Source organism: Fundulus heteroclitus, chromosome 10, assembly GCF_011125445.2.
Source record: "Fundulus heteroclitus isolate FHET01 chromosome 10, MU-UCD_Fhet_4.1, whole genome shotgun sequence".
Taxonomy (NCBI): domain Eukaryota; kingdom Metazoa; phylum Chordata; class Actinopteri; order Cyprinodontiformes; family Fundulidae; genus Fundulus; species Fundulus heteroclitus.
This window is the reverse complement of record NC_046370.1, coordinates 22469007-22482670: the sequence shown is the minus strand read 5'-3', so window position 1 is coordinate 22482670 and position 13664 is coordinate 22469007. Positions and strand designations below refer to the sequence as shown.

The window sequence follows — 13664 nt, the reverse complement described above, 5'->3', positions numbered from 1 at the left end:
AAGAAAAAAAGAGAAGAAAAGTAACGGACAAAAAGTTGTAAATGCGCAGCAACAGAGTATGGGCCCATTTTTATGAATTTGTACAATAAAATCACCTCTTGGGATCCTGCAGCATTACCTCCCAAAACGGAGAAGCATCATCAAAGAACATTTTAATTGCAAAACGGTACATTTCAGATTGAAATATTTCTTAACCCGTATTCAAAATAATTAAGCTCTTAATTTGAAAACCAGTCCCTAGAAGTTCAGTTGGTACCTCGGGCAACTTGACGCTGGCACATCCCGGTGACGCGGAGAAGTATGGATCGGAGGCTTGCACCTGGACGCGAGTTTTTGCCGAGTTGTGGGTTCGTCTTCAGGTGTTAGACGGACCCCACAGCCGTCCCAGCAGCTACTAAAAATCTGTTGTTTTTATTTTTTTTACTTTTCCACACCTTCCCGTGCGGACAAAAGAACAACGCAAATATTTTCCTGAAGGGCTCGTGATGTCCGCTGATGTGTAAAGCGGACGGCGCTGGATGCATGAGAGGACGGATGGATTGATGCGCTGGAATATTAATATGAACTAACTACTCGGAGGAATCTGTTGTTCTTGGATCTTTCTCTCTGGAGTTCCTGATCTGTGAAAATCACCTCCAGTCCTGAGGATCAGATCACCTGCTATGCGTCTGGTGTGGAGAATACCTGGCGGAAGGTGTGCAGCGGGATCCAGCCTGACAGGACACAACTTCAGCATCTGACAACCCGAAGCCCCGCTTGCCATTGATTTTGCTCCATTCTTTTTCCAATCGTGTGCGTGATGCGCGTGGAATGAAGACAGATGATGGATATAATTTGGGAGATATTGATCATTCTTCACGCGAATGTTATTGTGTGCATATCAGGTGAGTCGTTTGCTTCTCTCGGGGCAGGTGGAATCAATACACGCGGGTATAAGAAATGTTTCGCTGAGATTCAGGAACGAGATTACGGGACTTTGGAGGCTGATGTGTGACGGGGGTGGGGTTGCGTGTTGAAGCGCACGTGTGTATATATCCGCGCGCGCGTGAGGGGTGGAGGAATCTAGATGAATCCACTAGAAATGCGTTTTAGGACGCACTTTGACACCTTCAGATTGTGCTCCAGTTAGTGTTTGTGTTGCTTACAGCATCAGTCACTCTGCATGTGGGTGGGTGACTGGTTTAAATAAAATCGGGAACCAGTTTCCAGGACCGGATGCGCAGTCCTTGACGCATCTATGACACGTTTGGACTTCAGAGAGTCCCAAATAACACATATTTCAGACTTTATTATTTAATAATTTTATTAATCTACCCCAATCTATCAGAAGAAAGCATTATTTCCCTCGGAACTTCTTAGGCTGGAGCTGTAGTGCGCAGCGCACTCTGCGGTGTTGTGGCGCTGTAGATTGCGCCGTGCGTTAATGGTTTTCTTTAGGTACGGTGAGGCGCCTTTTGGTTCTTTACTGACTTCTCTGTAGTTCAGTATACATATCGTTTTGTCCTGTTTGTCTATTGCCAGCCCACTGGCTGCATGGATCTCCAAACTTTATCTTTTGTGGATACCACGTTGGAAATTGAATCATATGGTAATGCAGGTGTATTCAGTGTTTCTAAATGACGCAAACCTGATTTATTGTAACTCGTGCGTAAACTCCTCTCTGCAGATGCTGAGCTCTCATTCTTTCTCTGTAATTATCAGTAGCATATATATATATATATATATATATATATATATATATATATATATATATATATATATATATATATATATATATATATTATGATCACGAAACATTTGCCCCACCCTTTTTCTTGTCTTTGTTTTCCATCGTTCCATCGAATAGTTTTTTTTTTTCCTTTCAACTGAGATTATTTTGCTTTAATCCAAACTATTTACCATTAGGGGAATTTGATTGTAAAATCCTTATCACTGCTTTCTTTTAAATATTTTTCCATATTCTTCTGTTAAATTTTAGACAGTTACTTATTTTTCTTCTTTTTGTTCCGTGTTTCTATATATATTGGGAAGTTAGATTAAAATGCAAGCCAGGATCATTGTGTAGATCTCTTAGGTTATAATCATAAGTAGCAGAGTTTAAGTCAAATGCAGCATTCTATAGATCAGGGAAAAACCTATGACAAATGGAGTCATTCATTTGTTTGATAATTAATATTACAATAAAACGCTTTTTTCAATACTGATTGATTTCAAATCAAATGGTATTGCTCAATGATTTATAACATTAGTGGGAAAATCATGAAATGGATATTATAAAACTACCATAGTAAATTGAAAACAAGATGAGTGACAAACTGTAAAGTACATACAGAGTGCTGTGACATAGGCTGGTGTTGATGTTGTGGTACTATTTTTCTGATGGCAGCAGTTCAAGAAGTTCATGGAAAGTGACTGAGGAGTCTATGACAACAATCGGACCCATTTTCAGCAGCGGGTGTGAAACAGACTCCAGACAGAGGACAGAGAAACTCCATTCACTTTTTTCAGTTACCCTCACTGTTTACTACATGGCCCCCTTTGTCTTGTGAGCTTTCTGAAAAGACAAGAGCATTCTAAAGACCCAAAGGATATTTTCATTTTTCCCTCTGGTGGCATTTAGACATTCTGTGGAGCTGTAAAAGTTACTGTATGTGCCAGTTCAAAAGAGCACTCAAACAATGGGCTTCAAATATCTGTACACATCTGTGTGTATATACACACACACACACACACACACACACACACACACACACACATATATATATATATATATATATATATATATATATATATATATATATATATATATATATATATATATATATATATATTCGGGCAGGAGAGTATAGAAAAAAGCATTTTGATAAAATAGAAACCATTTTAATCAATATTTTTTAAAAAGGAAAAAAAGAACAAGGACTTTCAGAACTCTTTGATTGGGGATGCAGAGCTTGGGGGTCGAGCTTGATGCCGGAGCGTGACCTTTGTATGTTCTATTGTACAACATGACTATGCTTGATATATATTGTTATTGAATGGTCATCCAGCATATATATATATATATATATATATATATGTATATATATATATATATATATATATATATATATATATATATATATATATATATATATATATATATATATATAAACATATATGAGCTTCACAGTGAAGCAGTGGGTAACCGTATTGCTTTGAAGGCAAGGGTTCTAGTCCTACCCTTGCCCTGGGTCTTTCTGCATGGAGTTTGCATGTTCTCCCTGTGCTTGTGTGAGTTCTCTCTGGGTACTCTGGCTTCCTCCCACAGTCCAAAAACAAACTGTTAGGTTAATTGGCCTCTCTAAATTCTCCTTAGGTGTGAGAGTGTGCGTGAATGGTTGTTTGTCCTGTTTGTCTCCGTGTTACCCTGCGATAGACTGGTGACCTGTCCATGGTGAACCCTGCCTCTCGCCCAGTGAACGCTAGAGATAGGCACCAGCACCCCTTGTGACCCCACAAGCGATAAGCGTATTAGAAAATGAATGGATGGATGAATATCTATATATATACAGTATGCGTGTGTGTGTCTGTGTGTGTGTGTTTATGTGTGCACAGTCATGTCGGAAGAGGATGGGGCCATCTCCTGTTCCCACAAAGTTAGATTCAGAGTTCCTTTTAGTGGAACTGCTCTTACAAAGCAACCCCACACCAGAATCTAACCTCCACCAAACTTTACACTTACAGTACAGTCAGAGAAGTACCATTCTGGGACCTTCCAAATCCATACTTTCACATCCTATTGTCAGCTGGAGAACCATGATTTATCACTCCATAGAGCATTTCTCTACTGCTCTAGACTCCAGTGGTGGCATGCTTTACCCCACAATATCCAATGCTCTGCATTGCACTTGCTGATGTATGACTTAGTTACAGCTGCTCGGCCATGTAAACCCATTCCATGAAGCTTTCTATGCACTGTTCATGAGCTAATCTGAAGGCAAAATGAAGTGTGGAGGACTGTAGCAGTTGACTCCTCAGAAAGTTTCTGACTTCTGCACACTATGCACCTCAACCTCCATTGTACCTGCTCAGCCAGTTTAGATGGCCTACCACTTTGTGGATGAGCTGCTGTCATTCCTAATTGCTTCCATGTTTTTATATTATTATGACTTACAGTTGCCATGGAATATTGTAGTATATGTAACAGCAAATACATTTCACGACTGGACTTATAGCAGAGATCACAGAACAATGCTGGAATTCACTGAGCTGCTGAGATCGATACGTTCATTTGCAAATGCTTGTAGAAACAGTTTGACACCTGAACACCTGATTTCCATTGTATGGATGTATGAGCAAAAACTTTGGCTATACAGACAGACAGATAGACAGACAGACAGACAGACAGACAGATAGACAGACAGACAGACAGACAGACAGACAGACAGACAGACAGATAGATAGATGTTCAGTTTTATCTGGTAAATATGGGATTGCACATTTGCAAGAAGGGTAAAATAAAGAAAAATAAGGAATTCAAAGTAGGAGGATATTTGGGTCCGCCAGCTTTTCACATTTTTGCACCAGAGCCTGCACTATTGAGGTGTGAGGAGTCCCTCAGTCCCTTGTGTGGTCAGAATCTAGCTCGTGTTACCTCATTTGGATCACTGCCCATGCAGAATGGGTAATCTCTGCACAGCCAGCTGTTGATTCAGCCAAAAGGTTACTTAGACTGGAATTTGCAGATTCACATGGGATCTTTCCATGTTGATAAGGGAATCGAAACACAATTTGTTTTGCTGGAATTGAAATGCATAAACTATAGAAAAAAGCAAACTGATTTGGCAACCGAATCTTGACTGACTGGTCAGGCATGTATTGGGTTCAGTTGAACTAAACTTCTTTATTCTGTTGTGTTTTTCTTGTCTGAGTCATAAGTCATCAGCTCTGAGAGTTTGCAGCTTCCTGGAATAGAATAGCATGGTAAATGGTAAATTAAATGGCAAATCGCTTGCCCTTGTATAGTGCTTTATCAAGTCCAAGGACCCCGAAGTGTTTCACTGCTTCATTCACACTTTGACGGTGGTAAGGTACATTGTAGCCACAGTTGCCTTGGGGTAGACTGACACAAGCAGGCTAAAATACAATTGGAGCCCTCTGACCACTGACAGCAGGGTGAAGTGTCTTGCCCAAGGACACAATTGAACAGCGGGGGGTCAAACCGCAAACCTATCGGATATAGGACATACTCCTAGCTCCTTGCACCACTGTCACCCTAAAGCCGGGCGTACACTGTACGAGTTTTTCAGTCGTGGTACTTATATACATCTCAAACTGTGCGGCGAAACCGCGGGGTTTAAAAAGTTCACCGCTCACGATCTGTGCGGCGCGACGCTCGGACGAGACCGGACTGCTCACACTGTACGTCGTCCTCGCTGTGGGGACAGAGGCAGGCGAGCGACGGTAGGTGACAGGGACCCAGAGCAGGGGTTCGAGCCCAGCTCTGGCGAGGCCCGCAGGAGGCACCGGGCGTCGGGGGAACGCACCGGCGGCCGCGCGGCACGGCAGGTCGGCCGCCCACCCCCCCCCGCCCCCCCCGCCGCCGAAACAGGCGGAGGACCGCGGAGGAGTGCCGAAACAGGGGGCCAGCGCGTTGCCGCCCTCCCCAATGCCCCCGCGAGCGGGCCGGGCGGAGGTCGCTTCAGGGACGCCCGCTCCCCTCCCTCCGCTGGCGGGGACGGAGAGGAGGGGAGGGCGCCCCCTCGTAGCTCTGCTTGAACAGCAGGATGCGCTCATGAAAACCTCACGACAGCCGACTGAATTTCAAACATGTTTGATTTTCACGATCGTCCGATTCCTGATCGGGAGGTAGTCGTGAGAAGCCAGTCCCCCCTCCTCCCCCCCTCTACGACCAAGCTGAAATTCAGCCCGATTCAAAAAATGCTCGCACGACTGAAGAATCGGCCCGAAAAGGGGAAAAACTCGTACAGTGTACGCCCGGCTTAAGTCAAAAAGGATTAATAGATAAAGGACACACTTGACTGCATGTACTGACATGTATGAGAGACATTTAAACAAAAAGCTTTTTATCGTGGCGAAACAGCACAGTCTCTAAAATACTCATATCTTAAAGGTCTCAGGGCTTTGTCTGTGGGAAAACAGGTTAATTTGAACACACACTATCTAAAGTCTAGGCAAACCTATTTGGAAAATCCTGCTGGAAATGATTCAACATGTGCAAATGTTTAATTCAGAGGTGTTTGGACACTTAGGATGTTAAATCTGTGAACCGTTCTGAATGATGTCCAGGGTTTCTAAGTTTCATGGTTTGTGATCCAATCTGTTAGCTAACTTTTTACAATTGTACATCATCTGTAATTGTTGTTTGCCCCAAAATGGTTGGATAAAATCCAACTTTAGTGATGGGTGATATGATTTAGTGATATGACTTCAACTAATTGTAGGATATTTCTTTGAGTGATTGTATCATTTTGACATATCACACTGGATGAAGCTCTACTTTCTGTGTGCTTTACATGGATGTACATGGACTGAAATCCAGCTAAACCAGATTTCTTAAGATGTCTGTTATGTAGCACAGTTGAGTACAGAATTTGAACATGACTCTCGCCAGTGCCAAGACTTAAATTTCTGATGCAATTGAGAGCCAGAGCTCAGCACTGCTTTCGCAGGGAGGAGACTTTCTTGGTGGGCTGTGAAAAGATGAAGCTCCTACTGTAATTTTGAGATAAGATTTGAAAGAGAAAGATTTTCAGTTGTGTGAATGGAATATAGTTAAAATGCCTAAACATAACAATAGAAACAAACAATTAAAATGTCAATTTAGCTGTGACAAAAGTGCTGGTGTATTAGTAAAAACAAATTACTACTACAGATTACTGTGGAAACAATTAGAGAGGTAATGATTACATGATTGTATTACACACTGAAGCCTATGACTTCTTGGCAGGTTTTCACTGGAGACACACAATAAAGACACACAACTGATCAGCACGCATAGTAATTAATGAAACCAAAAGAAATTCACAGCAGTTCTGTCAGGGTTATTTATACAGTTGTGGAGTGGTGTTTTATTTATTTATTTCAAAACATTATGATCAGCCGGAGAGGGATTATTATATATTACTGTGTAACTAAACAGTAGAATAGTATGCTTTGTGCTTTTTAGATTGAGCAATTGTATATGTACAGAAAGCCAAAACCAAATAGCTATAGGGACCTAGACATTTGTAGATGTGTTAAAGAACAAAAAGAGGGTGAGTTTCCAGTTTTGATGTGCTTAATAACAGTAAAAGGAAATTCAATCTTTCTGTATTTTTCTAGTGAAAAGTAGAAAATTGGCCAATTTGAGTCACTTATTGTGATTTAATAATTTTCATTTCTAAAAATGATTGAAATAAGCTTAGCTTGCTTCTCTTTGTTCTGGAGGCAACTACGCACTTCCTCTGACGACCGTAATGTCGTTATGATTCAACGCTGCTTAGTTTAGAACAGTTCAGGTCATACCAGCAGGAAGTCTTGTGTCGGCACCAATGGACTTTGACTGTACAGTACAAACGAGAGCTTTTAGGTTACTCCTAAATGTACAAATAGAAATGACTGCATCAAGGCATATGAAAAAACGGTTCCCAAAATGCACTAGACATGAAATTTAGGGTTGTACAGATTCCTAAGGTAGAATTTTTTTTGCTGAGACGTCAACATTTATGACCAAACATCCTATTTCAGTTTGTATTTGAAGTGTATAGATTAATGAATAGGTTTGTTGTCGCACAGTGCACTAGTCTAAACAGAAATACTAAGCTTTCTGTTGCATGCAGGCCAAAGATCGATTGGTTAACCTTCAGAGTTTCTGTTTTTCACCAGCACATTCTGATCATTTTCCATGTTGGTGGCAAGGTCTTTCTCATGGCACTGTGTAAGATTTTCTAGATTATTGTTTTGTTTTCTCATACATTTTTGTATTATTTTTTTCTGAATTCCATTTAAAGCAAACATATTTCTGAAGCTAAAAAGCAGTAATGCACCAACTAATCAGCCAGCTATGGAAATCAGCCTATTTTCCCTTTACTAGCTGTTAGGTATAATTTACTTGTTAAACAAAAACCTGTATCATAACCGAAAACCTTCAAACTTGTCAGTCTAACACATAAACAAAGATAATGTTCATTTATGCTTTTTATTTCAAATGTAGTAAAAGTCAAATTAAACTAATGAATATACATTTAAAGCTCAAATTTTGTTTATTTTCGGAGGGTTTTATATGCTGGCAACAAGCTCCACATTTTTTCTTTTATGAACAGTATTTGTTCCTTTTAGTTTACAAATTAGTACAAAGTTTGAAAACTGAAATCTGTTTTAATCTGAGTTGACAGAGCACAACAGTAAAGAGAGCAAAAAATTGTTCAGAGCAGTTGTCTCAAAATCGGATCTTTGAAGGCTGGTGTCTGACATGTATATTTGTCCCTTTGCCCTGTACACATGATCAAATGCCTGAAATGCCTCACTAGTATGGAGTTGAGCTCTACAGAGCTCTTCTATTGAGCTAATTTTGGAGTCACTTGTTTCTGATACATTCAGGGTAAGGGCTCAGTTGCCCCGCCCATATTTGAAAAACTTCCAATACCTGTGTTTAACTCTGATTTTATGAAGATGTTTTGTTGTGGTTCCAGTCAATCATCTGATAAAATAACTTGCAGAAAATCTTAAGCCTTACAATCACACACAAATGTATTGATTGTCTTTCTGAATTATTAATAATACTATGAAAAAAATAAAGGACCCAACAAGTTTTATTCTTCCATCTTCCAGGAAACTGAGCAAGGGTTATGACCACTTGTTTTTTTTTTTCAAGATGCACGTAATAATGAACTCATGATTGACCCACTTAAATAAAGACTCTTAATTCTGTAACTTGTAAGGTAGGGTACTGCTTAGTCTATTGTTTGACATTTTTCCCCAGTAAGTTTTCATTCTTATGAGAAATCGGGCATGAGAGAGCATTATAATTATCTTTGCGGTGGAATCTTCTCATTATTGATTGCTAATTATAAACCAGGAATAATGGACAGTTATGTTTAGATGTTACAGAGACTTCATATAGTTCTCCATAAACCCTCTAATTTGCATTTGTATGATGTTTGACAAGAAGACTGTGCTCCACTTTAACAGATTCTTGATGACTAAATCTGATTATTTAACTTAAGTTTTATATCTTGTAATAACCTTAACATATAGTCAAAACCTTAGCCTTTTTTACAAAATTCTTACAATATGTGCTTAGGATATTTGATATATTCTGTTCAATATTTTAATACAGACTCAGGTAAGTAGAATAAGCAAGTCTGATGGAAAACAGATTTGATTTGAATAAATCGATGAGTTGGCTTAAGGCTGGGTCATATGGCAGGATTTTAAAATAGTCAGCCAATTTTCAAATCCTGAGAGACACCACACATAACGATAAAAAATCCTAGATAAAACATGTTTGCTCTTACAATGTGTGGTGTCCGGTCAGATGGCAAGCTCAACACACCACACAAGAACAGATTTCACTCATGATTCAGATGTCAGATGGGGAAATCTTGCAAATCCTCTCCAGATAAAAACGTGAGTTCAGATTAAAAAAACATGGACGACCAGGAACAATAATGGTGATAGTTGGTGGACTAATTAACAGAGAAAAAAACTGACATGAGTTTCTTTTTCTCTCAGGGATTCACTCACCTTGTTTTCTGATTGGCTACACATCAAATTCAACAGGCTGTATTGGTTGTTTGTCCTCAGGGAACACCACACTCAATACGATATTAAGGAAATGCAATCCAACATGTTGAATATCCCCGCTTTGTGGTCGGAACAGTCCCAACGTCATACCGAGTGAACCCAATTATCCTTAACACACCACACACGGCAGAATAATATTTTAGGATTAGTTTAAGAGACACGGCAATAATCGGGGCCTCTCGGAAAGGGAGGATTGGGGCGAAAAGTGTGCTAAAAATCCTACCATGCGAATCAGCCTTTAACTGATTAACTTATGTTGCCTCAGCTTGGCCAGTTTTCTTGCCTAGCTAAGGAAAAAATTGGAACACATTTAAATCAATAAAAAAGTCCGTACCTCTTCAGGGTCTGCAAGCCAGTCATGTTAACAATTATCTTATTAGGTGCAATTTTAGAGATTGTGGAAATGCTGTAATTGCTGCAATTAAGCGCCATAGAGACGAATTTGGATGAAACAGGACTGAATCAGTTAACCCTGAATCTAAGGTGCTAAAACACCACAGTTGTTTTCAACTGGCTTGCTGTTTACCATGTTTCTAGTGTGTGATTTCTTGTTCACATTGACATTTAAAGGTATACTATGCAACCTGGGTTGATTTTCCAGCGAGGCTCCCCCCAGAGGGCGAAAGTAAAAGTGCACTGTCGTAAAGATGCTCAGCTGTTCTGGTTTCTCCATCAAGCCAGGTGCGGTTGTTTTGAGCTTAGCAGACAGGCGAACGCAACGAAAAGTGGAAAAAACGGCAGTACAAACAATGACTAACACAGTGAAGGTATGAACATCAAGCTTCCCGCAGCGCTATCTTGGCGAGGCGGCTGCGGCGGCCGCGGCGGCCGCCTCGCCAAGCCGCGACCGCGACTGCCGCCGCCTCGCCAGTTTTATTATTATTATTATTATTATTATTATTATTATTATTTTTTTTTTTTTTTTTTTTTTTTTTTTTTATGTTGGCGAGACGCTACCGCCACTGCCTCGCCAAGCCGCAGCCGCCGTGGTAGAGTCTCGCCAACATAAAAAAAAAAAAAAAAAAAGATAATAATAATAATAATAAAAATCGATATGCTTGCATGTTTATTTGACGTTAACACGCGGTTCTTTGTTGTTGCTTTCGCTCGTGCATATAGTGAATGGCAGGGCAAAAACACATGGAGTTCTCGCCGTAAAGCGAGACTTCTGTGTGTGCGGGCCGTGAGCTCTTGCAATTGCAAGTGCGGTATTTCCCCCACAGACCCCCAGGGCGGCCGAGAAAACCTTTGTTCGACCTGAAATGACTCATTTAATCATCCAAAACGGTATGGAACACATTAATTAACTGAAAAATGTTGCATAGTATGCCTTTAAACTGATACTTCAACACACGTCTCAGTATTATTTAACGGAGCAATATGCAATATTTCACCACTAGGTGTTGCATGAACACTGTCTGTAGACCAAAACAAAATGTATGACCAGCCACACCTCTGCAACCCGGCCCCTCCTTTCCACTAACCTTTTTCACTTGTCGCCTCCTGTGCACATATTTGTAACAGATAAAAACACAGCAAAACAGCATCACCTTTCAGAAGAACATGTCTAGTTAAGAAGTAAGTAACTCATAACTTATAACTCATAACTTCTTAATGCTGGTAGTAAGAGAACATTGTTCAACAACCAGCAGATCAACAATCTGCTGGGTGTGCTCTCCGCCATGTTACTTCAGCGCTCGACTGCTCTGACGGTGGCATTTTAGGGCAGCCTGAGCGGCAGCTGTTCACATGCACATACATGCAAGCACGCTCGCTCGTAGGTGTATGCCCGGCTGGTTGGCCCGGCTTTGTAAACAAGAGACTGGAGAACAACACAGAGAGATGTGGTGTGACGCCATACCATCTAAAATATTACCTTTAGTTCTTTACATTACTATTTTTCCAGTTCTTTCTATCTAAAATCATGACATTTTGCTTATTGCTCCTTTAAATATTTTAGAGATATACGTTCACACAACACCACAACCTGGATGAATGGAAACTCATTAACCTAAAAAGCTTAAGAACAGAGAAAAATGTCCAATTTGGACTAAATCTGGCACACACACATCTAGGATATTTCTCTGGTCTGTGTGAATAACATTGTTATTGGTTTGCTTGGAAGTGAACCCTAGTGCAGTTTGCTTACAGTGAAAAATGCAACTCATATCTCTTATATGGAAAATCTATGCCCCTTTCCAAAATTCGTAATCCTTGCTTGAGGTATGTTTAAAAACAGCAGCACATTATAGTTTCTCTCTGTATTTTTCTGTCATGCAGTATTCACTGCATGTTATAGCAACTTGCCGAGGCTGTTCACAATGGGATGGTTCGGGTAATGGCCAAATGGAGCCGAGTCCCTCTAACTATTCTGGTGTGAAGGCACGATTTGATGCATTAAGACCTTGATGTAGCTCTCAACCACCCACTTGGATCGCGCAGAAAGGCAAGCAGCCTTATTCATGCTTCCTTTAGTTCATCTGAACACCTGCTTTCCACTCAGATGTTCAGTTGTTGCTAAAGTCCTGATAGGGGATTTTCTTCTGCTTGTGATTTTGTCAGTCATTGTCTTTATCTGTCATATGTTTGGCGCCGCCCTATGACTCAGAGCCACGTTCTCCCTGTCAGCACTCAGTCAATTTGGTCACAGAAATCTGGCCTGCATGCAGACGTTCACAGTGAACCGTGGCAGAGCCTAGTGGGTGGGTCCCGGCGACAAAACTTTGACAATGAGTGGACAGGGAGGTATGAGTGATGCTGAAAAACAAACACTTGAGAGATGTTGATTATCTAGGTTGCATTTCATGATCTCAGTACCTCATTTATGTTTTTGTCAAATATTTAGTTAGTTTCTTTTAATGTATTTAAAAAGAAAATGCAGAAATTATTGACCTTCAAAATGCTGACTTGAAGAGACTAAACATAACATAACCTTACCTAATGGATATAAAAGACAAGCCACAAGAAGAGGCCACTTAATTACAACAGATGCTTTTATGGATTACATGTTTTTCATCATATGCCTTGCATTCTTTTCAATTGAAGCATTTGTGGTTTTGTTCATAAAGATCAATTTTGGTCTCATTGAGTTTTGATGCTGTGCTGTTTGACATAGTATTGGCTGACATCTGGGGACTCAGCAATGCAGCGTATTTTCAAACAATTTTCCTTGTGCTTGTGGCAAATGTTGGTTGGTTTACTGCTGGTTGGTCTTCCCATCTGCTCTGATATTTTTTTCCCATTCTTATTCTAATTTATAAGCTTTTACTACTGTTTTCTGTAGATCATTTGAATATTCTCTCCACATCACAATGGCTAGGAATCCAGGAAACACCAGTGTAACACTGGATAAAGAATTGTTGAAAATAGATTCAGTTCTCATTAATTCCCTCTCGCTTTGGGTTCCACTTTGGGTTCCTTCCTTCCTTTGATGTTGTTCCTGTAGGTATTACATGGGTCTCTTAGGGATCAGATCAAAGTATTGGATGTTCAAAGACCCCTATTGTTTGCCCCTTGTTGCAGTTGCCAGCTCTGCCTACTGTGATGTTAAAAGAGAAGAAGCAGGCCGCATGATGCTTTTGGTTTTATCCAATCGATTGCATTCATTCAGCAAAGCTATTATGTATTGCCTTTTTAGAGTTGCAGCAATTTAAACTTCCTGATTCTTTTCTGTTCTAGATGGTCATTTGAGAATCCAGATAAACAACGGCTGCATGTATTGATTATGTCCTATTACAATCAGAACCTCTTTAGGTTGTACTTCTACTCTTATGACTAAGCATGGGTAAAAGAAATAGCACAGTCTGGCTGTTTCACATATTCTTAAGAAACAAAAAAAAACTATTGATTTTTTTTTTTTTTGTGGGCTTCATCTTGTG

General features: G+C 40.2%; 1 protein-coding gene across 1 annotated transcript in view; it reads left to right on the top strand.

Annotated features, from left to right (window-relative positions):
* The first annotated feature begins 266 nt into the window (after nt 1–266).
* Nucleotides 267–13664, top strand: part of ca10a (carbonic anhydrase Xa) — a 365114-nt gene continuing 351716 nt past the window's right edge. Inside the window, exon 1 of the mRNA XM_036142346.1 lies at nt 267–884. Coding sequence (XP_035998239.1) covers nt 821–884 — 64 coding nt within the window. The 5' untranslated portion in view covers nt 267–820. The remainder of the gene's footprint in view (nt 885–13664) is intronic.